At 54.6% G+C, this 26,071-nt stretch overlaps 1 protein-coding gene across 2 annotated transcripts; it reads right to left on the bottom strand.

The window, feature by feature from the left end:
* Positions 1-2,801: 2,801 nt before the first annotated feature.
* On the bottom strand, positions 2,802-25,028 carry KCNN4 (potassium calcium-activated channel subfamily N member 4). Of its 2 annotated transcripts, XM_003944526.4 has the most exons (9): positions 20,382-25,028; positions 16,288-16,383; positions 13,968-14,395; positions 11,505-11,640; positions 9,019-9,129; positions 8,422-8,540; positions 7,620-7,689; positions 6,173-6,340; positions 2,802-5,739 (listed from the first exon to the last, which is right to left on the bottom strand). In XM_003944526.4, the coding sequence occupies exons 1-8, from the start codon at positions 20,598-20,600 to the stop codon at positions 6,176-6,178; spliced, it is 1,344 nt and encodes a 447-aa protein (XP_003944575.1). In that variant the 5' UTR covers positions 20,601-25,028; the 3' UTR covers positions 2,802-5,739; positions 6,173-6,175. The 2 variants fall into 2 exon arrangements, with proteins under 2 accessions (XP_003944575.1, XP_010330793.1); XM_010332491.3 differs by lacking the exon at positions 16,288-16,383 and having other exon boundaries at positions 20,382-25,027.
* Positions 25,029-26,071: the final 1,043 nt, after the last annotated feature.

Genomic DNA, 26,071 nt, shown 5'->3' with positions numbered 1-26,071 from the left:
TTTTGAGCCTGGCCAACCTCTTGAAGACTGATGCTTTTTGCTGGGATGAGGAAGAGTAGTTTTGATGGGAAATCAACATGCTTTGAAATTCTTAACTTTGAGATGCATGTTAGACATCAAATAAGTGGTCAGATTTAGTGGAAAAGCTGGGGTTTGGAGATAAAGACTTTTTCTGACGTTTCATTACAGAATTTAATTTAATTGATTGATTGATTTTGAGACAAAGTCTTGCTCTGTCACCCAGGCTGGAATGCAATGGCACGATCTTGGCTCCCTGCAACTTCCACCTCTCGAACTCAAGCAGTCTTCCTGCCTCAGCCTCCCAAGCAGCTGGAACCATGTTGACCAGGATGGTCTCAATCTCCTGACCTTGTGATCCACCCGCCTTGGCCTCCAAAAGTGTTGGGATTACAGGCCTGAGCCATCGCACACAGCCCACCCCAGCTAATTTTTTAGAGATGAGGTTTCACTATGCTGCCTAGGTTGGGCCTCGAGCTCCTGGGCTCAAGCAATCTACCTACCTCAGCCTCCCAAAGGCTGGGGTTGCAGTCATTATAGAATTTTAAAAACACACACAAAGATATGATAGGAAGAGACTCCCACGTACCCATCGCCCAGTATTGACAGTCATCTGCATTTCACTTGTCTTATTTCTTCTTTTTCCCCTCCCACATATAAGCGTACATACTTCCCTCCGCCCCCTGGAGTTTTGTTTGTTTTGAGAAAATCACAGATGTCCTTGTCATGTTATTTATTAGTAACTATACTGGTATGCTAAATTTTGGAGCTGCTCATATATAGATGATAGTTAAAGCTGTGATTTGCTGAGATCACCTAGGCTGAGAGGTTGAAGAGAGCCCGGACTAAGCCTGAGCCTCCTGCATGTAGGAGCCAGGCTCCCGGAGAGGGGCCGAGATGGAGCCAGGAGGGTCGGGGACGGGATGACCTGGCACTGTGGGAGTAAAGGGTTCCAAAGAAAAGATAATGTACTAAGCACCAGAGACAGGGGCAGCAGCTGGAGGTGGATATGGGCCCAGCAGAGAAAAGACATGGCTTTTGATCCCCCATCTAACTATGTTATGGAAACTTCTCAGTATGTATAAGGAGAAATGTATAAGTACTTATTTTTCTTTTATCTTTGTGTGTGTGAAGTATAAGTGTGGTAAAGTATATAAAGGGCACACATCTTAAGTGTTCTGGGCAATGAATTTTTACCATGTATATATCCATGTAACTGCTAATCAGAGAACATTTCCAGCACCCAGACATCTTCCTCGTGCCCTTTCCCTGTCAATTCCCTTGCTCCAGAAGCAACCACCCACCTGATGCCAATCAAAAACAGGCACAGAGGCCGGGTATGATAGTTCGCTCCTGTAATCCCAGCACTTTAGGAAGCCGAGGTGGGCGGATCATTTGAGGTCAGGAGTTTGAGACCAGCCTAAGCAACATGGAGAAAATACAAAATTAGCCCGGCGTGGTGGCAGGCACCTGTAATCCCAGCTACTCGGGAGGCTGAGGCAGGAGAATCACTTGAACTCGGGAGGCGGAGGTTGCAGTGAGCTGAGATTGCACTCCAGCCTGGGCAACAAGAGCAAACCTCTGTCTCGAAAAACAAAATTTAACAGGCACAGAGATTAGGTGTGTCTATGTTTTTGAACTTCATGTAAATGAAATCTGTGTCCGTTAAAAAAAAAAAAAGAGAGAGCTAGGCATGGTGGCACACACCTACAGTCCCAGCTGCTTGGGAGGCTGAGGCGGGAGGATCACTTGAGTGCAGGAGTTCAAGTCTGCAGTGAGCTATGATTGTACCACTGTACTCCAGCCTGGGTGACAGAGCAAGACCCTGTCTCTAAAAAAAATAAGAGCTGAACTCAGAGCTAGACTTTCACAGGAGGGCAGCAGGAGGAATGGAAGGGCTTTGAGCATGGGAAGGGTGTGGGTGTAAGAAGGGTCCTCAGGGCAGTTGGGGGTTTCGTGAAGGGGAAAGGCCCGTGACTGGCTGTATGAGCCTGGGAAAGCCCCTGCCCCTCTCTGGGCACCCAGTCCTCATGGGAGTGCAGGCAGAACAGAAATAGGAGAGGGAATGAGCCAAAATCACCATAAGACTGACTCCAGAGGACAGATCCTTCTGATTCACGTCTGCAGCCCAGCTCCTGACCCAGGGACTTCAGGAAGTGTTGATTTGGTGAGGAGGGTGCAAAGCTGCCAGAAGTGGGGGCATCCAGGCCTGAGCACCACAGTGGAGAATGAGGGCAGGTGGGCCAGGGCAGAGCCAAGATAATTCAGAATATAGGATCTCTTGTATTTTCCAGGTTCTTGGTCAAAAGCCCCTTCTCACTGGTTCCAACCTTGCCTCAGCTGAAACCAACTTGGATGGCTTCAGGCCCTCCCAGGCATTCAGAGGGTTCATTTAGTGACATTCACTGAGGCTCTGTCTATACCAGGCCCTTGGTATTGAAGACACAATTGTGAAGAAAAATGAAAATATAGGCAGGGTGCGGTGGCTCGTGCCTGTAATCCCAGCACCTTGGGAGACCAAGGTGGGTGGATCATGAGGTCAGGAGCTTGAGACCATCCTGGCTATCATGGTGAAACACCATCTCTACAAAAAAAAAAAAAAATACAAAAAAATTAGCCAGACGTGGTGGCACATGCCTGTAATCCTAGCTACTTGAGAGCCTGAGGCAGGAGAATCGCTTGAACCCAGGAGGCGGATGTTGCTGTGAGCCAAGATCACGCCACTGCACTCTAGCCTGGGTGACAGAGTGAGACTCCGTCTCAAAAAAAAAAAAAAAAAAAAAAAAAAAGAAAGAAAAAGAAAATACAATGTGAAGATCTTGAGTGTCTGAATGGGCCAGGTGGCTAAGTGCTGGGCCTCTGGAGCCAGGCTGCCTGGGTCACATCCTGGCTCCAAACTTCTTTGCTATGGCTTTGGGCAGTTACCTCATCTGTAAAATGGGACCAATAGTGCCTACCTTGCCTCCTTTTATTGAGATAACTTATTAAAAGGACTTAGCATGATGCTTGACCCAATGTTATCATTTGAGATAGGGTCTCACTTTGTCATCCAGGCTGGAGTGCAGTGGCATGGTCACAGCTCACTGCAGCCTCAACTTCCCAGGTTCCTCAAGTGATCCTCCCAGCTCAGCCTCCCAAGTAGCTGGGACCACAGGTGTGTGCCCCTACACCTGGTTAATTTGTTGTTGTTTGAGACGGAGTCTCACTCTGTCACCCAGGCTGGAGTGCAGTGGTGCAATCTTGGCTCACTGCAACCTCTGCCTCCTGGGTTTAAGCAATTCTCCTGCCTCAGTCAGACTCCCAAGTAGCTGGCGCACACCACCACACCTCGCTAATTTTTATATTTTTAGTAAAGACGGGGTTTCACCACGTTGGCCAGGCTGGTCTCAAACTCCTGGCCTCAGGTGATCTGCCCGCCTTGGCCTCCAAAGGTGCTGGGATTACAGGCGTGAGCCACCGCGCCTAGCCAGACCCGATATGATTTTTGTGATAGCGATAGGTTTATGAGGCTGTAGGAGTGTCAGACAGGGCCTCCTGGAGGAGAGGATATGTAAGCTGAGGCCTGAGAGAGGCATAGGAAGGAGTTTGCCGGCTAAAAGGGAGTGGGCAAGGGAAGAGCGGTCCCAGAAGAATGAGTTTGGCAGAGGCTTTGGCAACACTGCCAGGAGGGCTTCTTGCAGGGGAAGGGTGTCAGCAATTTCTGGAGGTCTCATCCATTTCCTTTCTTGAGTCCCCGCCTTTACTCCCCAGGTGGGCCGGCCTCCAGAGGAAGGGCAGTTTGTGGCAGTGGGTGGCAAAGGCCCCAATTTAGCTCTCAGGGATGAAGGGGTGAGGCTGGCTGTGGACTTTAAGGGAAATCCAAAGATAGCTCAGCAGAAAGGGATGACTTGCAGCCCGATCTTTCCCTCCAGAGGAGGGAAGTAAGAATGAATCAGCCCCTCAAGCTGGAATGAAGCCACTAAGGGAAGTTAGTCCGGGGTTTGAGGCCCAAGGCCACTCTGCCTCTGACTCACCTTGGCAGTAGGGCGGGATGGGCGTGAATCTGGGCTCTGCAGCCTGGATTCCTAGCTTCCGGCTGGGGGCCCGAGGGAAGGCCTGGCTCCCCTTCAAACTCAGTTTCTATCTCTATGCAGTGGGGTAGGGAAGCTCCAAGAAGAGCCTTGAATCCTCAGTTTCTGTATCTGTGCAGTAGGGTCAGGAGAGTGGTTATGGTGACTTATAAACAGAGCTAAGCACACAGTAGGGCCTCTGGCAGTGTCAGCCCCTTGTTTGCCCCCTTCCCTTTCACATCCTCTCTTGAGCGGATGTGAGACGCGTATGTGGGTGGTTTGGGGCGGTTTGGGGCTTTTGTTAGTCTCTTGATGGGTGAGTTGTCATCTAGATTCTGGTAAGGCATGAATAGGGGGAGAAAAGCAACAAAAAATCAGAAAAAGGGCCGCCATGCATTGTGTGTGAAAATCAAAAACAATGATAAAAATGATTCTTGGCCAGGCACAGTGGCTCACACCTGTAATCCCGGCACTTTGGGTGGCTGACGCGGGCAGATGGCTTGAGCCCAGGAGTTCAAGACCAGCCTTCATGACACAGTGAAACTCCATCGCTACTAAAAATACAAAAATTAGCTGGGTGTGGTGGCAGGTACCTGTAATCCCAGCTACTCGGGGGCTAAGGCAGGAGAATTGCTTGAACCCAGGAGGCGGAGGTTGCAGTGAGCAGAGATCATGCCACTGCACTCCAGCTCTGGGCGACAGAGCAAGACTCCATCTCAAAAAAAAAACAAACAAAAAAAAAGATTCTCTCTCACATATTTGGTTCTTACTAAATGCCTCTGGGCTACTGTGTTTTAACCTTCACAGCAGTTCCATGGGGAGGCAGTCCCATCTTACAGGTAAGGTAAACTGTTGAGAGGTGATGCCACTTACCCGAGGTCACACAGCCAGTGGATGGCAGAACCAGGATTTGGACCCTGATCTGTGTGAGTTCAAAGCCATTGCTCTTTTTCTGAGATCTGGGCGGGGGTTTGCCGCGGACTGCCCAGCCTACAGAGCTGGGAGGGCGCTTAGGGGAGGAGGCCTCTGAAACGGGTTCAGACAGGGCAGCGGTCCTCCACCGGCCCGCCAGTTAGGAGTGTAGACATGTTTAGAGGGAAATGTCAACTTCTGGCTTTGTTTAACATTTATTACAAAGATAAGAGCAGAGGCTGGTGAGTTACACTTCTTCCTCCCCCACCAGCTGTTCTCTGCAGCTCTGGGAAAATGGTGTCCTCTTTGTTCTTCCGCCAGGGTGTGCCACCTCCTGTCCCACCCCAGCCTCATACCCAGTGCTTCAGCTCGGCCAGCGGTAACTGAAGCCTCCCAGAATCCTGGATCCGGGCCCCCAGGGCCCTCTTCCCCAGAGACCCAGGAGTCCGGCCTCCAGGGACCTCCACTTGTAACCGAGAGTCGGAGGTCGTCCATAGCAGCACAGTGACAGTGTTTTTGAATGAGGGTATGCAGAGTGGCGGTGACCATGTTCCCACCTTGTGGTCTCAGGTGGGCCAGGGCCCCCCCACTTCAGCCAGCGTCCCCTCCAGCAGCCGTCAGCGAGCCAACCCACTCCAAGCCAGGGCCCCCTTTGCTTTCTGCACTTGAGGTGCTTTGTTCAGGGCTGGGTCAGGAGTGGCAGAGAGGGTGTCCATCACCTCAGTCCTGGGGAAAGTAGCCTGTTCCTCCTCCCTGGGTCCTGGAGAGACAGAGAGACTGATGGGCAGGCAGGCCAGGAAGAGGGGGAGCGAGAGTGGGACACACCGAGGTGCAGACGGAAAGCGGTGGGCAGAGGTGGGAGGCGGAGGGTAGGCATCTCCGGGCCCCAAGGCCAGGGTGTGGGAGGGACAGAGACATTGGATGGACAGAGCCAGAGAATGTGCCCAGGACAGGCAGAGAGAGAGAGCAAGCAAAGGGAGAAGGGCATCAAGCGTCAGTGAAGGGGAGAGTGAACATCTTTCTTCACTGCCAGTCCAGCCCTGAGCTGAGTCTTTTCTCCAGCCAGTGCCAGAGCTGAAGAGAAAAGGTGGCCTTGTCTCCAGGCCATCCCCTGCCCCCTTAGCCACACAGGGTGCTGGCCACAGGAACCCTTCCTCCAGGACGCCTTCCTGCCCAGGTCCCAGCCCACTCACCAGCTACGTGGCCTCCTGGCTGGGTTCTGGAAGCTGCCGCGGCCCCAGGGCTGTGCTAAGCAGCTCGGTCACGGCATCCAGTTTCCCCGACAGCGTGTCAATCTGTTTCTCCAGGGCCCGGTGTGAGCTGCTCAGATTCAGCTGCAGGTCATACAGGATCATGTGCATCTAGAGGGGAGGAGAGGGTCAGTGGCATCCGGGGGCTGGGGTCCACCCGCGCCTGCTCCATAGCTAAAGGCAAAGGAACCAACATTGACTACAACCTTATGGTCCTCTCAGGATTATCCTCAACAATAACTGTTAACATGGATTGACACCTCCCATGTCCCAGCTACCTACCCAGGTGTTTCCTGGTATGGTTTAAAATCCTAAAAGCCATGGGGAGTGGGAATCCTGTTCCCATCGTACAGCTGAGGAAACAGCAGCCTGCCTTGGGCATGGAACAGTTAAATGACATGCCCAAGGCAGACCCTGAAATAAGGCCTAGAACATAGTAGATGCTCATTAAATATTTGTAGCATGGATGATACTCGACTTCAACATCCACACAGTCTTTGACTACATTCTCTCACTAGGACTCACAGCTTGATCCCTGAGGGTTTGTGAGTTTTCTATGGACATTCTTGAATTATGTGTTTTTTGGCTTGATAACCTTCAGAAATTGCCACCTGCCCATTCCTGCAGATCTGGGCCACCGCCTCCTCACTAAGACCGGCCATGCGGTTTTGGGACCTGCATCTGTGACTGTGCTTACCATGGCATTGGTGCCAGGGGCCACTGTTTGAACTGTCATGGGCTAATAAGAAAAAGCAAAGGCCACGGGATAACCAGACGGTGCTGCGAGCCGGGCCAAGGGGGTGTCGTGGCATCACTGTCCCTGAGCACTGGCGAAATCAAGTCGTCTCAGCAGAAGGAAGGGGCGGGTGGCTGAGTCATGCCTTGGCCGGGCAAGCTTGCATGGAAGTCCCTGTGGCCCTGGGCACCCCCTCCACAGGAGCAGCAGAGATTGAGTTTTACGGAAACAAGGTCACCTGTCTCCTTGTCAGTGTTATTGATTTTAATTTTATTGGTTTTGCCGTCTAAGGGCTTGGTTTGTAAACTTGCTTTGGTTTTATCGCACGAGCTGTACTTGGAAGGAATTTTATATCCGTCCACATGTAAGTGACTTAACCATAAAGATACTTTGAAACCAAACACTGGGGTTCTTTGTGCAATTTTTTTTTTCTAAGTTTATAAGGGATCTGTGCCTTGCGTGAATGTAAAACGCTCTGTGTTGGATCCTTCCTTCCTTCCTTCCTTCCTTCCTTTTTCTTTCAACCACAGAACTTAACTGACAACCTGTGTGTGCGAGGCCCCTGCCAAGGTTCCCTGTGCTAGGGCCAGATTTCTGTTCCTGTGGCCCCAACCTCCCCTTTCTTGGAGACCTCCTCCCACGGGAGCCTTGTACCTTGGAGATGTCCACCATGGAGTTCACTTGTTCCCGGAGCTTCCTGTGTTTCAGCCGCACCTGGCGGAACCTGTGGGAAGAAGTGGGGAGTCACTTCTACAAGCCTGATCCCTAAACGTGGCTGTAGCTCAGGGGTGGAATGAAGGGAGGAGAAGCAAATGAAGAAACAGAACAAAGAAGAAAAGTTGGCCAGGTGCGGTGGCTCACGCCTGTAATCCCAGCACTTTGAGAGGCCAAGGCGGGCAGATCACCTGAGGTCAGGAGTTCGAGACCAGCCTGGCCAACATGGTGAAAGCCTGTCTCTACTAAAAATACAAAAATTAGCCAGGTGGGGTGGTGGGCGCCTGTAATCCCAGCTACTCAGGAGGCTGAGGCAGGAGAATCACTTGAACGTGGGAGGTGGAGGTTGCAGTGAGCTGAGATCGTGCCATTGCACTCCAGCTTGGGTGACAAGAGTGAGACTTCATTAGGAATCTTCACTCAAAAACAAAAAAAGAAGAAAAGTTGTCAAAGAGCTGAAGGAATGGGAGGGCATGGCTGCACCCTGCATCCCCATGAGCCCCCATCCCCAGTAGAGACCCAGGTACCCAGGTCCACAGACACGCCAAGATATGCAAAGACAAACCAGCACAGACATATGGAGGGTCATGCATGGTCAGATCCATGTGGACAGGCTGTTACGTGAGACCACACCTGGGCGTCCTGACCTGGGCAGGCATGGACACACACACACACAAGCCATGCAGAGAGGTGACTGGGCCATGGGTGCACACAGATACATGCGATACGAAGCAGCCCTCACGCGCTGATGGCAGCCAGCAGCCTGCGCTGATGCCTGCGGGCAGCTCGGGACTCCTTCCTGCGAGTATGTTTGTAGAATCTCCAGGCTTCTTGCAGCACTCGAGCAGCGGACTCCTTCATCTGGGGGTGGATGGGGCACAGTGTCAGTGCAGATAGACCCCTGGGGCTCTGGGAAGGCAGGGCTAGGGCTGGGACTCTTGGGTCCTAGGGGAAGCGGGGTGGTGGGAGGGCTGGACTCGTGCCTCTTCAAAGAGGGGTGTGCCGGCTGGTCACGGTGGCTCACGCTTGTAATCCCAGCACTTTGGGAGGCTGAGGCAGGTGGATCATAAGGTCAGGAGTTCGAGTCCAGCCTGACCAACATGGTGAAACCCTGTCGCTACTGAAAAGGCAAAAATTAGCTGGATGTGGTGGCGCTCGCCTATAATCCCAGCTACTCAGGAGGCTGAGGCAGGAGAATCACTTGAAGCCGGAAGGCGGAGGTTGCAGTAAGCCGAGATCAGGCTACTGCAATCCAGCTTGGGCGACAGAGCAAGACTCCATCTCAGAAACAAAAGAAAGAAAGAGGGGTGTACCGTGGGTGCCACATGCCCATCGTCACCTCTTTGGCATACTGGATATCCATCATGAAGTTGTGAACATGTTTCTCCGCCTTGTTGAACTCCAGCTTCCGGGCCACCACGGCCACCAGCAGTGCTGTGCAGCAGACCCCCTGTGGGCAGAACAGGCCCTGTGGCATGAGCATGTGCCACCAGCTCCCTCCTAAACCTGCCCGACAGCCACAGAAGGCAGGTACAACCATCCCCAGTTGACAGACAAGCAAACAGGCTGAGAGAGGAGAGCCGAGGTCCCCAGCTCAGAGAGGTGGAGCTGGAATTGTAAGTCGTTTAGGTCCGAGCCCAAATTTGATGCGTAGTATTCACGCCCACAGGATGGGCTCTTTCATGAAGGGTATGATTGGAGGAGCGAGGGAAGGCTGGGTTCTGGGTCCTCACTGCCGACGCGGTCCCGCCTCCTCCCACTCCCACAGCCACTTCCTAGCTCCAGCCCTGTCCTCTCCTTCCTGGACCATCTCCAGCCTCCCACTCACCCTTCCCTAACCCCCTTGGCCCACTCTAATCGCCTAGGCTTCCACTGCCCTGAACTTCTCAGCCTGGCTCCCAAGGCCTTCCAGGGTCCACGCCTCCCACCCAGACAACTCAGCCCTGACTCCATCTACACTTAGCCCTCCCTGAGCACCTTCCTCTGTACCCCTCCTCCTTTTCTTCTCCCGATGCTCCTAGCTGCTCATAGCACCTGCTCACCTGTCCCCACGTTAGAATGAGTCCTCCTTGGAGGTATCCCACACCCTATAGTTTCAGCTCTTGATCACTCAGAACAACTTCCAGTCACAAACACTGGCTCCAGGGGACTGCCTGGGTTCCAAGGCCAGCTCCGAGCAACTTATTTAATCTCTCAGTATTTCAGTGTCTCCTCTGTGTAATGGGCAGGGCCTCACAGGGTTACTCAGTAGATTTCGTGTTTAGGGCAGAGGCTGGCACAGAGTATGTGCTCAGTAAAAGTAAGCTATGATGACTCAGCCGCGCCGTGGAGCCTTTCTGCCAGGAGCAGGCTGTGAGCATCTCTCTAGGTTCCTGTTTCTCCTTTTGTCTAATGAGGGAGGTCTTGAGTGGCCCTGCAGGTCCCTGACTGAGTCTCTGTCCCTCTTCCCTTGCTCCAAAGACTCAGCACTGGGGGAGTGGAGGTCACCACATCCTTCAGTTGTGCACCCAGGGATTGGGGGATAATATGTCCTTCCTGGGCCCACATCTGGGCTAGGAGCTGGTGGCTTGGGTCCCCAAGGGTGACAGAAACCAGATCTTGTACGGAGGTGAAGGTCAAGGCATTAGAGGGGGCCAGGGCTGGGGGGGAGGATCTGAGTGACTGGGTCTATGGAGGTAAGAAGGTAGAAGTCGGGGTTCAAGGAAGAGGCTGACTCAGGGGCTGCAGAGCCTCTGCCTCATCCTTAAGGGCACAGGAGCTGCTGTGGGGTGGCTAGATGCCTGGGCACCCCCAGACCTTTTTACTGAGCACTTCCTCTGGGCTGGGCACTATTAAAAGTGCTTTACATGGTTGAACCCATTAATCATCTCAGCAAGCCCACGAGGAGTCACTAGCTCAGCAGCCCTATTTCACAGATGAGGAAAGTGAGGCCCAGAGAGATCACGTGGCTCGCCTGAGCTCCCCAGCCAGGAAGTAGCAGATGCAGAATTTGGACCCAGGTAGCCTGGCCCCACAGGCATACACTTGACAACTGGACTCTGCACCCTTGATGGAGGCTGGGAGATGATTCTGGGTTCTGAAAGAAAATGGGGCTTCGAAGTCAGGAGCCTGGGTTCCTCAGGAGGATAAGGGATGGAGTCCTAGGTTCTAGAGAGAGCAAGGACTCACGGGCTGGATTCCTAGGTCTGATTTTTAATTTAATTTATTATTATTATTATTATTTGAGATGCAATCTTGCTCTTGTTGCCCAGGCTGGAGTGCAATGGCATGATCTTGGCTCACTGCAGCCTCCGCCTCCTGGGTTCAAGCAATTCTCCTGCCTCAGCCTCCTGAGTAGCTGGGATTACAGGCACCCGCCACCATGCCCGGCTAATTTTTTTTTTTTTTTTTTTTTTTTGTATTTTTAGTAGAGACGGGGTTTCACCATGTTGGCAAGGCTGGTCTTGAATTCCCGATCTCGTGATCCGCCCACCTCGGCCTCCCAAAGTGCTGGGATTACAGGCGTGAGCCACCGCGCCCGGCTTTTATTTTATTTTTTAGAGACAGGGTCTCAGTCTGTCAGCCAGGCTGGAGGGCAGTAGAACAATCATAGCTCACTGTAACCTCAAACTCTTGGGCTCAAGTGATCCTCCCACCTTGGCCTCCCACAAGGTTGGGATTACAGGTGAGTATCTTGGTCTTGAAGAGAAACGTGGCTGTGGGGGCCCCAGACACTCAAGTTTCTTAGGAGCTGTCCCTGAGAGCCTGGGTTGCCTCCATGGCTTTCTGGGGTCTGAGGATGACCAGTTTGGGATAAGGATCGGTCCCCAAGAGGGTTGTACTCACCATGACTCCAGTGCAGAGGCAGACGATCTTGCCCCATATGGTGCCCGGCACCACGTCACCATAGCCAATGGTCAGGAATGTGATGGGGATCAGCCACAGTGTGTCGGAGAGGTGCCCGGTGGCGTTAACGGCCTGCCTATGGAGAAGGATGGGTTAGTTCTGAAACCTACCATGGAGGTTTCCATGACATCCTCTCCCCTCCACTTCCCTCTCCTCCCCATAGGCACCCACAGTCCTAAGAATCACCTGGACAAAAACCCAATCAGTTCTGAGCTTTGGAAAGCCTGCCTGGCTTTCTGCTGTGTGACCTGGGCAAGTTGCTTAGCCACTCTAGGATTTGAGACTGGGTCTAGCCAATCTCCAGGCCAGCATGGTCTTAGTTAGGCTACCTGGGTTGCTGCATTCAGAGCACTCAGTTGAGGGTGGAGAGTCGAGAGGGGGCCAAAACCCAATCAGACCCTCACAGGCAGCTGCATCCACCCAGAGGAAGGAGTGTGTTTTTCCAGTTTCCACAAAGATGCTGTGTGGTCCGGAAGTGGCCCTATCAGGACCAGAAAGAACTCTAAAGAGGCTTGGTGGGACTCTGCCTTCCTTTCCTCTCACTTCACAGAAGGAGACATTTAGGTCCAGCCATGGAAGGGTTGAAATGTTGAGATTTGTCTTACTGTGTCCACAGGCCCTTGCAGCAACATCAGCAGGGAAAGTGTCATATGTGAGGGCCCCAGACACCCCAGCCCACCAGGTTAGAGTTTCTAGGAGCAAAGATGGAATCTGTGCTGTTCACAAACCCCACCCCCCTCATTCTAGTTTTGGGATTTCTGCCCTGGAATTTTGAACTTTGACTTCGTTCTCCCATTTTTTCAGATGAGAAACATGATGGGGGGATTATTCATTAATCCTTATTCTGACCAATTTCCCAGTTGGGAAAACTAAGGCCCTGGAAGATGAAAGAGTTTAAAATCATGACAGAGGCCGGGTGCAGTAATCCCAGCACTTTGGGAGGCCAAGGCAGGAGGTTCACTTGAAAGCAGGGGTTTGAAACCAGCTGAACATGGTGACATGGTCTCTTCTAAAAATACAAAAATGACAGTCGCAGTGGTTCACGCCTGTAATCCCAGCACTTTGGGAGGCTGAGGCAGGTGAATCACCTGAGGTCAGGAGTTCAAGACCACCCTGGCCAACATGAAGAAACCCTGTCTCTACTAAAAATACAAAAAAATTAACTGGGCATGGTGGTGCATGCCTGTAGTCCCAGCTACTTGGGAGGCTGAGGCAGAAGAATCACTTAAACCTGGAAGGTGGAGGTTGCGGTGAGCTGAGATCATGCCATTGCACTCCAGCCTGGGCAACCAGAGCAAAAAAACTGTCTCAAAAAAAAAAAAAAAAAAAAACAGCCAGACATGGTGGCACACACCTGTAATCCCAGCCACTCAGGAGGCTGAGGCATGAGAATTGCTTGAAGCTGGGAGGCAGAGGTTGCAGTAAGCAGAGATCGTGCCACTGCACTCTAGCCTGGGTGACAGAGACTCCATCTCAAAAAAAAAAAAAAAAAAAAAAAAGAACTGCAAGGGAGACTACAGATGGTGGAATGTGACACTCATTTTTCAGATGTGGAAACTGAGGCTCAGAGAGGAGAGAACTAAAGCCAGAGCTTCTCATTCTCCTCCTGCCCTCAAGGATCTTCGCCACATATACTAGACCAGAAGTTATCAACCTTGGGTGGGCCATAGACTCACCTGGAGGGCTTGCTAAAGCGGATTGCTGGCCCTACCCCCCAGGATTCAGTAGGTCTGGAAGGGACCTGAGAATTTTCATTTGCAAGTTCCCAGGTGATGCTGCTGGTCCTGAAACCACACTTTAAGAATCCCTGGCCAAGATCACTCCCAACCTCTTTCTCTGTAAGGGATAGAAATTGAAGCCTGGCATCGGGTTACACAGTATGGATCTAGTTCCAACTCCGGACGTGGAATTATTTTCCTGAGCAGCTCCAAATCATCCCCTTCCTAGGGTCACAGAAAGCACCTACCTACAGTGCATTCTGTGCTAATTTGGAAAATATGTCCCTTTCCTCCAAGCCAGAGGCAACCCTTTAACCAGGTCCCAGAGACAGGTTTGGAGACCGAACAGATGGCCTGGAAACCCGAGGCAGTAGAGGTCCGGAGCCAGAAGGGAACGGCTTTCTAGGGTCTGTGTGTGCTGGTCAGTGTGTGCATTCGGAGAGACTGAAGGCTGCACGCGGAGGATTTTGGCTGGGGGCTTGTCTGTTGGTTCCTCTCAGTTGATGGGAGTGTGGGCAAACTTTAGCCAGCAAGAGGAAAAGGATTCAAAGTGTGAACTTTCTCCATTGCTTGGTCCTAGGGGACCTGCACGGCAGTACAGGATGGCTGCTGTGGCTGTCCGGGGTTCCGCGTGTCCTCCGCTCCCCTTCCCTCCCCTGCGCATTTAGGCCTCCAGCACCCTCACCTTTCAGCCACGGACAGCACCCAGGCGGTGGTCAGCCAGAGGCCGAGCGTGAGGCCGAGCAGCAGGCGGCCGGGGTGCGTGTTCATGTAAAGCTTGGCCACGAACCAGTGGCGGAAGCGGACCTGGTTGAGCGCGCCGATGCTGCGGTAGGAGGCGTTGAGCAGGACGCCGCTGCGCAGGAGCACGGCGCGGGGCACCAGGTAGAGGCGCAGCAGCATGGCCAGCGACAGCAGCGCTTCCCCCTGGCTCAGGAATCCCGGCCAGGGCTGCAACGAGGTCAGCGGCGACCCTGAACCCTGTGCGCACGGCGGGCCCCCCACAGGCGCCGGGTGCAGCCCGCACACCGCCAGCTCCAGCAGGATCTGCGCCGCCTGCCGCCCGGTCAGCGCCACGCGCCAGTCCCGCAGCCCGTTGTCGGTCATGAACAGCTGCCGGGAAGGGGCCGAGAGGGGAGGGTTCAGGCGCAGGTCAGGCGCGGGTCAGGCAGCGGCCTGTGCCTGCCTTCGCCGTGAGATAAGTGGGTGTGCCTGCCTGGAGCGAGGGAGATAGCGCTGGGAGGGAGACGGATAGGGAGGGAGCGGGACAGGACTTGAGGAAGACATCTCTCCACTTTTTCCTCCTTTCCCTACCACCCACCCCACGAGGTTCAGCCCACTTCCAGCCTCACGGATCGCCGACTGTGTGCCTGGCATTGTTCTATGTGCTAAGGACACACAGTGAACCAAACGGAACCCCTGCATCCTGGAGCTTACATTCCAATTGCCTGGAGCTCGCTCCTACGCCGTTTCAGGTGACACATGTGATAATAATATCAGCAATAACAAAGCCACGGACCGACCGCGATGGCTCACACCTGTAATCCCATCACTTTCGGAAGCTGAGGTGGGTGGATCACCTGAGGTCAAGAATTCCAGACCAGCCTGGCCAACAGGGTGAAACCCCTTCTCTACTGAAAAACACAAAAATAATCGGGGCATGGTGGCTGGCGCACACCTGTAGCCCCAGCTACCCGGGAGTCTGAGGTAGGAGAGTCACTTGAACCTGGGAGGCAGGGGTTGCAGTGAGGCGAGATCTTGGCACTGCGCTCCAGCCCGGGTGACAGAGTGAGGCTCCATCTCAAAACAAACAAACAAACAAAAAACACACAAAGCAATAAGAAAGTCAGCATGTACTGGGCACTGTGGATACGCCAGGCACCACTCTAGCCCCTTTGCATATTGTGACTCAGTAAATGCTTACAGCCCAGTGAGATTGTTATTATCACCCCCATTTTATAGATATGGAAATTGAGGCCTGGATCCCTCCCATGGGGAATGGCACACTGGGCCACAGGCCACTTAACTGCTCTATGATAAGATGATAATATGCACTGTTTACTGAGCACCTCTATGTACCAGGCGCTGCTCAGAGAATTGCCGCACATGGCCAATAATCTCCATTTTATATGCAAAGTTGTGATAGGGGAGGGACAAGGGGGAAAAGGAATGGAGTAACAGGATCTGGGCGATGAGGGATGGGTTGTATTTGGGGAGACCCAAGGTGGAGTATGGATGGGGAGAGTTCCTGGGTCTGGGGCATGGGGAAGTTACTGGCACAGAGATAGGGTGATCAGGAGTGGGCACCCGTGGGACTGGGCCAGGTGTGGTGGCTCAAGTCTGTAATCCTAGCCCTTTGGGAGGACAAGGCAGGCAGATTGCCTGAGCTCAATAGTTGGAGACCAGCCTAGGCAGCATGGCAAAACCCTGTTTCTACTAAAATAAAATAATAGCTGGGCGATGTGGCACATGTCTGTAGTCCCAGCTATTTGCAAGACTGAGGCACAAGAATTGCTTTAACTCAGGAAGTAGAGGTTGCTGTGAGCAGAGATTGTGCCACTGCACTCCAGTCTGGGCAACAGAGCAAGACTCTGCCTCCAAAAAAAAAAAAAAAAAAAAAAAGGAGTGGGTACCCCTGGGGCCTTAGGTTGCTTGGGGACTGGATTGGGGATGAATGTTGGAGCACAGGGATCTGGGAGGCTGAGGTTGCCTGGGCCACAGCGGACAGAAGCCTGAGGGCAGAAGCAGCACTGCAAGGGCGCTCTCAGCATCCACGAGTGTGCAAGGGGGGGCCGGGGGCCACAGGGAAAGAGCAGGGCTGGTCGGTAGGTTCTGCCTGTCTGCTCTTGGTTCAGCTCATCTGGGTAGGTGAGGGTGTGGATGCAGCATCTGAGGCAGAGGAACCTCATTACTCAGATCAGGAGGAGGAGGAAAGTGGAAAGTGTGAGCTGACAGGGCACTGCGGGGGTTGGGGGAGCAAGGCTTAGGGGCGGGGCCTGCCCTACCTGGACCTCTTTGGCGTGAAAGGCCACGATGAGGCAGAGGAGTAAGAAGGTGGAAATGCTGATAATGCATTTAACCAGGAACAGGTAGAGCGCCCACTGTCGGGAGGGACAGAAACAGGGGTGAAATCCCAGGTGTCTCTCCACCTGGCCAGTCCCCTTTTCTTTCCTTCAAAACCACCATTTTTTTTCTTGATTCCCAATTTTCCTAGCCAAGTTCCCCTGCAGTCCAGTCCCTCTTGATGTGTCGGTTCTGAGGAAGTCTCAAAAACCATCGTCCGGCCGGGCGCGGTGGCTCACGCCTGTAATCCCAGCACTTTGGGAGGCCGAGGCAGGTGGATCACCTAAGGTCAGGAGTTTCCAACCTGCCCTGGCCAACATGGTGAAACCCCATCTCTACTAAAAGTACAAAAATTAGCCGGGTGTTTAATCCCAGCCACTTGGGAGGTGGAGGTTTCGGTGAGAGATGGCGCCACTGCACTCCAGCCTGGGCGACAGAGCGAATCTCCATCTTGAAATAAGCAAACAGACAAAAAACCCACCATCATCTGGTCCCCAGGAATGCTCTCTTTCTCTCCAACAGGACAACGCTGTCCAGATGCTGGTGTCTATCCTCTTCCTCAGCTCTTCTCCCGAGACCCATACCCATGAAGGGGGACCTTGAAACTCACATTCCTTCTTATTCCTGTCCAGTTCCCCGTCAAAACTACTTCTTCAGCTGTGTGTGTGTGTGTATGTGTGTGTAAGGGGTGTCTAGAAAAAGACATCTAGCCTCTAGAGAATGCCCCCTCCCCTCCCCTTCCTACCCAGCTGGTGTTGCCCTAGAAACCAACTTCAATCATCCCCAACCCCAAATCTGAAAGAACATAGAAACTACCATTCAGTCCTCAAGGACTGAATCACACCCTTCCCTGCCCTCATCCAGAGAGCTGAGTCCCTGAGCCCTGAGCCTCGGCTCTGAGACAGCCCCCTCAGTTCTGCCCCCTGCATCTCACCACCCCCACCCCACCCCTCTCTTCTGGCTCTAAGCCCAGGGCAGATCTGGCCGGAAGCACAGGGCTTCCAGAAACCACAGAGAGATTGTTGTTGTTCTTCTCCGCACCCCCCGCCCCCCGCCTTTGTGTGGCACAACCTTGGAGGAATCTAGGATTCTGGAGAGAGGGATTTAGAGGGGACTGGGGCTGTTGGATTTCCTAAGAGGGGTTGGCCACAGCCTGGCAGGTTATTTGCAGAGGGATGGGGACCACCTGGGTGTCCTTACAGAGCACTGCACCTGTTTCTCCTAAAAGGGTTGCCAGCTCCCCGGGCTGGGCCAGTGCCCCGCCTCTGAGCAGGGGAAGAGGGCCAGTTTCCTGCCCCAGGGGCCTGTTCCCCTACCTCCGACCTGAACAATGGTGGCGTTGTCACCAGCCCTCCCCCACCATCTACGGCTCCCTGGTTCCCTGCCTCCTTCTTCAGTCTGTCTCAACCCCCCACACCACTAAACACAAGCCCCCTCCCCACACTGCAATTCGCTTCTCTGGCGGGCCCCTCTACCTTTCCAATTCCTCTTCCCCCAAATCCTGGACCTGTCCAACCTTGGGCTAGGCTTTGGTCTCTGAATTTCCCTGTCTCTAGGGATGGCTCTTTCTGCCTCTCCATGTGTTTTGAGGGTCTCTGTTTCTCTTGGCTTTTCTAACGCTCTGTGCGTCTCTCTCCCTGGTGAGTTTCTCGGCAGCTCCACAGCCCTTTGTCTCTCTTTAGCTGTACTTCTCTGTCTCTTTCCGTGTCTGTGTCTCCATCTCTCTTTTTCTCTCCATGTATCTCTGTGTCTCTGTCTCTCTCTGTACGTCTTCCCATCTCCCCTCCCCCACCCCACCTGCTGCTTTTGGGTCTCTCTCTCTGGTTCCCTTGGACTCCCTAGGGTTTGGTACCTGCCTCTCTGCCAGCCCCTTCCCCTGGGGAGCAGGTGTCTGGGTCCTTTAAAGAAATGAGTTCATTAGACTGAGACGGAGGTGGGAAGGGGACATGGATGTTACTAACAGATCCCTCAAATGGGGACTGAGGAGCTGTGGCTCAGGCCTGTAATCCCAGCACTTTGAGGCAGGAGGATTGCTTGAGTCCAGGAGTTTAAGACCAGCCTAGACAACAAAGCAAGATCCCACCTCTACAAAAAAACAAAACAAAACAAAAAAAACACCCAACATTAAAAAGGGTAGAGGATGACCCTTAGGGTCATGTATTTTAACCCTCACCCCAATTTACAGATGGGGAGATTGAGGTTCAGAGAGTTGCAACAGCTTTCCCCAGGTCCCACTGATAGTGACGGTGGCCTGGCCATGGTGGAAGGCAGGGAGAAAGGAGGGGTGAGAAAGCAGAGGGGGAGGTGGGGTAGGAAGGACCCCCGTCTCTTCCCATCTGCCAGGGTCATTGTGTTCCCACCTCGGCTGCCGGGCGTGGTGATTCGGCATGGGAGCGGAGGGCAGGCCCCGGCCATGCTTCCTGTTGGCATGGGATTCGGTGGCCCCACCCCCTCAGTGCCCGCCGCCGGCCAGAGGAAGCTGCCTGCCTGACCCTCCATGTGGCTTCTGGTCACTCCAGAGCTGCCCACCACACCCTCCAGATCCAAGTCAGAGCATCAGACCCTCAGGAATCAACCTGACCTTCAAATCAGTGTCCACTGCTGGCCCTACCAGCCGAGTTCCACAACCCTTCCCCCAGAGAGGTCTCCAGCCCCTCCTTTCCTGTTGAGCAAGTCTGTTCTCCCCTCAAGCCACTTATTCCAACCCTTGTCCTTCGTCTGCCCTGATCACTGGCCTGACCAGGGCTGGAATGTGATAGGGGCCTGCTGAGACCTGTCCTGACCCACCTTCCCCTTCCCGACTCACCAGGATCTTCAGAGTCAGCCCCTCTGCCCCAAAGACATTCCAAGCCCCCTTCTCCTCAAGACTCTGGAGTCCAGGACCCAGCCCCTCCTCCCCTGGTACCTAGGAGTCCAGGCCACTGTAAGCCTACCCTGACACGATTTCCCTGACTAATCAGCATGTCGATGTGGGGAGAAATTGGGCTTGTTAACAGTGGAGACTGGGTTGGGGGGGGGATCGGGGAGGCAGGTGGGGAGAGATTTGTTTCCTATCACCCATCCCCACCCCAGCCAGTTTCTTCTGCCCTTTGCATCTAAGGCATTAGGTAAACGTTAGAGGCTAGAGAAGGACCAAAGAGCTGCCGCCTCCTGGAAGAACTTTTTCCTTCACCCTCCCCTTAGCCTGCTTGGGGCTCCCTCTCCCCTTACAGGCTCCTGGGGGACTTGACCGTCTGACAAGCCACCCTCTGGCCTCCAGGGGTCCTGAACCTCTGGCCATCTATTGCAACATCTTCAAAGACTGAAACACTGAGACGAATATTCCCTTCCTTTTGCAGAGAAGGCCCCCAGCAACTAACGCTCTCCGCTCCCAGGAGTCCCAGCCAAAGCCTCTCCTCTCTCAGACCCAAGAGCCCAGGCCCCCAACCCCTCCTCCCTCGGACCCAGGAGTCTCGACCCCTAGCCCCTCCTCCCTCGAACCCAGGAGTCCCAGCTCCCAGTCCCTCCTCCCTCAGACCCAGGAGTCCTGACCCCCAGTCCCTCCTCCCTCAGACCCAGGAGTCCTGACCCCCAGTCCCTTCTCCCTCAGACCCAGGAGTCCTGACCCGCAGCCCCTTCTCTCTCGGACCCAGGAGTCCCGACCCGCAGCCCCTCCTCCCTCAGACTCAGGAGTCCTGACCCGCAGCCCCTTCTCTCTCGGACCCAGGAGTCCCGACCCGCAGCCCCTCCTCCCTCAGACCCAGGAGTCCTGACCCGCAGCCCCTTCTCTCTCGGACCCAGGAGTCCCGACCCGCAGCCCCTCCTCCCTCAGACTCAGGAGTCCAGGCCCCCAGTCCCTCCTCCCTCAGACCCAGCAGTCCTGACCCTCAGCCCCTCCTCCCTCAGACACAGGAGTCCTGACCCCCAGTCCCTCCTCCCTCAGACCCAGGAGTCCCAGCTCCCAGTCCCTCCTCCCTCGGACCCAGGAGTCCTGACCCTCAGCCCCTCTTCCCTCAGACCCAGGAGTCCTGGCTTGCAGCCACCAGGCCCCACTCACCGAGCACCCCCCGAACCACAGCATCTCTGCATGCAGCACCATGAGTCCGATGCCAATTCCCGCCAGCGCCAGTGCCCAGCCGGCCAGAGACTTCTCCTGCTCCAGCAAGTGCTTTCGGCGCCTCAGGGCCCCCAGGCCAAGCACCAGATCCCCGCCCATGTCCCCCGGGGTCTTGGGGCTCAGCCAGCTTCCTGCCCAGGGTCCCCCACCTCGCAGCATGCACAGGGCAGCCACTGTGGCTTGCAGGTCGTCAGCCTGCTCTGCTGGCTCCGGGACTTTTTCTCTGAGGCACAGCAGAGCCCTGTGCCCTCTGGGGAGTGGTGACGGCCAGGCAGGGCGGGGAGGGGCAGGGGAGGCCTCGGGGTAGGGGGAGGCTCCCCAGCCCCCCCTTTCGAGACTAAGGAGGGGCAGGGGTGTGTCTTGGGGCAGAGCGAAGAAGAGACATCCATCCACGTGGAGAAAGACACACACAGACACACAATGGGTTTTGTGACACACAACGGTCTGTACCTTGTGACACACACCTCCACTCACCACACCCAGACACTGCAGGACATTTCACGGCCCAAGACGGAGACTAACACACCATGGCACACAACACAACCTACACAGAGTGACTCACAACTCCCAGCAAGCTCTGAAACCCACAGCCACACCCAGACACCACACACATGGTGTGACACACACCACCACTCAGCAAGGCAGGCAGCATCCCGCGGCGCACACAGCCACCCAAACACCGTCCACACACAGGCACAAATATTACACTCAAAGTTGTCAAACTTTTTTTTTTTTAGACGGAGTCTCACACTGTCACCCAGGCTGGAGTGCAGTGGCGTGATCTCGGCTCACTGCAACCTCCGCCTCCTGGGTTCAAGCAGTAGTACTGTCTCAGCCTCCCAAGTAGCTGGGACTACAGGTGCCCACGACCACAACCGGCCAAGTTTTGTATTTTTAGTAGAGCCCAGGTTTCACCGTATTGGTCAAGCTGGTCTCGAACTCCTGACCTCAGGTGATCCGCCTGCCTAGGCCTCCCAAAGTGCTGGGATTACAGGTGTGAGCCACTGCGCCCAGCCCACAACTTACTCTGACACACATCCAAACAGCACAGATCGGATGATGCACATCTGTGGCCACACAAACACAACATATACCAAGCGTTACACAAACACACAACATATGTTAAAGTAGTGACACCCTGACGCCACACACTACGCACCTATGTTACCACTGTGCAGTCTTCAGTTTCACAAACACTATACACCCTTGGAATGAAACCCAATACATGCAGACACACAACACTTAGGGACATACCTATAGCAGCCCCCAACCGCCCAGCACCAAGGGAAATGCACACACGTCGTGGCGCCTGGCGACTCCAATGCAAGTGCTCACAGTGATGATTCACAACACACACCCATCCAGCATGCCTGGTGCACGATGCGATTCAAATGTACAGTCAGAGGACAAGCTGAATGGATGCAGAGACCCACAAGGTACAGCGACACTCGGAGAAACCCAACCCAGCACATGCCTGAAGCAAGATGATTCTGACATATTCTGGCCACACAGGACATGACCCAGGATGATGCCCCGGGGAAGAGGGGTGGGGCTGGACTTACAGAGGCCCCAATGCCCAAATGCAACAAACGGCTGGGAGCCGTGGCTCATGCCTGTCATCCCAGCAGTTTGAGAAGCTGAGGTGGGAGAACTGCCTGAGCCCAGGCGTTTGAGGCCAGCCTGGGCAACATAGCAAGATCCCATCTCTAAAACAAACAAAAACAACAAAAAACCAAATGCAACATACACCATCACCTCCGACCCATAAGCCACACCCAAACGTCACATGCGATACCTCCACATGACCCAGCACATATATTCTAGCATGCGTGGCCACACAAACAACAGACATGGAGTAACACGCCAGCATGCAGCGACACAGAACACATAGACACACATTTCCCAACACACGCAACCTTCTACAAACAACCACGTGTCCCATCAAACACCATATGTCATCCACTGCTACCACTGACACTGAGCCTACCAACAGCCACACAACACCAGCAGTGGGGAAGGGGTGTATCCTCTGACACAACGTAACACAGCTGCACAAGCATGGTACACTTGGGGTGGCTGGTACTCAGGCGGGGTGCTGGGGCTGGGAAGGAAGGGGCCCCCAACAGGGACATGCACCCTGACCTGAGACACAGAGTCACACCCCTGAGTGGTATACAATGTTTGTTGTTGTTGTTGTTGTTGTTGTTGTTGTTTTTGAGACAGAGTTTTGCTCTTGTCCCCCAGGCTGGAGTACAGTGGCACCATCTTGGCTCATGGCAACTTCCACCTCCCGGGTTCATGCGATTCTCCTGGGATTATGGGCATGCACCACCACACTCTGCTAATTTTGTATTTTTAGTAGAGATGGGGTTTCCCCATATTGGTCAGGCTGGTCTCGAACTCCCAACCTCAGATGATCCGCCTGCCTCCGCCTCCCAAAGTGCTGGGATTACAGGTGTGAGCCACCACGACCGGCCCACAATGTTACATACAACCCACCAAGAGAAGACACACACACCGACCCACACAGTGGCAAATGCAGTGTGGAAGGCGCACCGCGACTCCCAGAGCGACACATGACCTAGGACATCACCATGTGCCGCAGCACGAGCCACTCACTCATGGGTGTGTATGCCATCTGCGCCAGCACAGATCAAAACCCTCCTATGCAGACCCAGGCAAGGCACTGACCTGTGACACACATTACCTCCCAGCCTCACGCACTGACCCGGTGACACTGCTCTTGGCGTCATGTGCACCTCTCTTCGAGAAACCCAAGGACACAGCCCTCTCCCTCCTTGTGTCCTAGATCATGTGGGACCCTGGACCCACCAGCCCCAGGGAAGCAAGACATGAACAGACGTGCCTGGCTGCACACTGAGGCAGCCCACATGGACACACCCAGAGATACCAAACTGTAGAACCCTACACACGGACACGCCCACTGACAAAAACACAACCCTCGAGGGGGCCCCGCCCCTCGGCGCACACACACACTATTCCCACTCAGCGAGACTTGGCGGGAGAGGGCTGGAGACACGCCCAGGCGCGCCCAGACACCACACAGGCGTCCACTTGGGGAAAATGTAGCCGCCAGGCACCCTCAAGCCTGCAGCCTGCACACCCTTGCTCACTGGCCACCCTGGCAGCCTGGCACCTGGCTCTCTCTCTCTGGTTCCTCTCTCTGGGGCTTGCTTCCTATCTCAGCCTCCCCTGGTCTGGAAGCCTCTGGGTTTTTTTTTTTTTTTTTTTTTTTTTTTCTGAGATGCAGTCTCGCTCTGTCTCCCAGGCTGGAGTGGAGTGGCGTGATATTGGCTCACACAACCTCCGCCTCCTGGATTCAAGTGATTCTCCTACCTCAGCCTCCCAAGCAACTGGGACTACAAGCACGTACCACCACACCTGGCTAATTTTTGTGTATTTAGTAGAGACGGGGTTTCACCATGTTGGCCAGGCTGGTTTCGAACTCCTGACCTCAGGTGATCTGCCCGCCTCGGCCTTGCAAAGTGCTGGGAGTACAGGCGCGCGCCACCGCGTCCGGCTGGGTTTCTCTTTATCTCTGTCTGTTTTTCTTTCCTGGTACCTTTGTCTGTGCCTGTCTCCACTCTGTCTCTGTGCCTCTGCCTCTCAGCCTCTCTGTGTCTGTCTCATCACTCTGTTCCTTTCTCCATCTTCGTGTCCCCCTCTGCTCCTGTTTCCTTCTCTCTTCAGTTCACTGTCTCTCTGCCATTATGTCTCTCTCTGTGTTCATCGCTGCCTGTGTCTCTATCTGCCTGTCTCGCTCTGTCTCCATCTCTCTGTCTCTAAAGTCCTCTGTTTTTGTCTGTCTCTTGCTGGATCGATGCTTCTCTCTGTCTCTGTTTCAGTCTCTCCCTGCCTCCAGGCCTCCTTTTGGGTCTCTCTCTCTCTCTCTGTCCCAGCCTCTTTGTGGTTGTCTCTGCCTCAGTTTCTCTTGGCTGCACTGGCAGTTCCTTCCAGTTCTAGCCCAGCCCCACTGAGAGGCTGAGGGCCAGCGGTCCAGAGACTGCGGCCACCCGAGGGTCAGAAGCCACTAAATAGAGAAAGCTCCAGCGGCGGCCGTGCCACAGCATCTGCGCCCCAGTTCAGGCACTTGTGAAAAATGGAGACAGAGACTCACACAGAGGGAGAGAGATAATCAGAGAGACCTCCAGCGGTTTAGCCAGGAAGGTGGGGGGCGTGTATTAAAAAACAAAACAAAACAAAACAAAAAAAACAAAGAGACAGAGACAGAAGAGACGCACAGGTGCAGAGAAACCGGAAACAGAATCAAGACACGGAAGTTAGAGCACAGAGGAATTCTGTCTCCAAACAGAGCACGACTGAAGGAGAAAAACAGCAAAGGCTGGGCATGGGCAGGCCGGGGTGGCGGCAATGGGGAGGGCACCTGCCTGCAAGCTGAAGTCCTGGGATGCAGGGGTCAGTCGCAGGAAACCACCTCGCTCGAAGCCAGCTGCCTCCAGCCAGGGAGGGGCTAAGGGGGGAGCGAGAGGTGACTCAGGGCCCCAGGGCTTCTTGTGACTCAGCCTTGGTCTCAGTCCTAGAATGGGGAGTGGAGGGAGGGAGGGGTTTCTGTAAAAGAGAGGGAAAGGGGGCCGGGCACGGTGGCTCAAGCCTGTAATCCCAGCACTTTGGGAGGCTGAGGCAGGTGGATCACGAGGTCAAGAGATCGAGACCATCCTGGTCAACATGGTGAAACCCCGTCTCTACTAAAAATACAAAAAATTAGCTGGGCATGGTGGCACATGCCTGTAATCCCAGCTACTCAGGAGGCTGAGGCAGGAGAATTGCCTGAACCCAGGAGGCGGAGGTTGCGGTGAGCCGAGATCGCGCCATTGCACTCCAGCCTGGGTAACAAGAGTGAAACTCCGTCTCAAAAAAAAAAAAAAAAAAAAAAAAAAAGAAAGGGAAAGGGAATAGGAGAGGACCTCAAAATGCCTAAGAGGAGGGGTACAGGAGGAAAGAGGGAAAGAGCTGGGGGCCTGGGCTCCCGGGTCTGAGGGAGGAGGGGCCGGGACCTGGGCTCCCGGGTCTGAGGGAGGAGGGGCCGGGACCTGGGCTCCCGGGTCTGAGGGAGGAGGGGCCGGGACCTGGGCTCCCGGGTCTGAGGGAGGAGGGGCCGGGGCCTGGGCTCCCGGGTCTGAGGGAGGAGGGGCCGGGGCCTGGGCTCCCGGGTCTGAGGGAGGAGGGGCCGGGGCCTGGGCTCCCGGGTCTGAGGGAGGAGGGGCCGGGACCTGGGCTCCCGGGTCTGAGGGAGGAGGGGCCGGGACCTGGGCTCCCGGGTCTGAGGGAGGAGGGGCCGGGACCTGGGCTCCCGGGTCTGAGGGAGGAGGGGCCGGGACCTGGGCTCCCGGGTCTGAGGGAGGAGGGGCCGGGACCTGGACTCCCGGGTCTGAGGGAGGAGTCTCCAGCTTTCCTTGGCCTCGTCCCAGCGGCACCAGCTCCGTCGCAGCTCCATCTCCGGGCCTGGAAATAACCCAGGTGCCTCGGGGCCCAGCAGGAAGGGGACAGGGACAAAGGGTTGTTTAACTGGGCAGGGTGGTGAAGGAGAGTGAAGAAGAGGGTGTCTCAGGCGGAAAGGTCATTCGTCGCCTAGGGCTTGTGCTGGGAAA

Source organism: Saimiri boliviensis, chromosome 14 (assembly GCF_048565385.1).
Source record: "Saimiri boliviensis isolate mSaiBol1 chromosome 14, mSaiBol1.pri, whole genome shotgun sequence".
Taxonomy (NCBI): Eukaryota; Metazoa; Chordata; class Mammalia; order Primates; family Cebidae; genus Saimiri; species Saimiri boliviensis.
The sequence above is the reverse complement of the archived record's forward strand: the minus strand, read 5'-3'. Positions and strand labels throughout refer to the sequence as shown.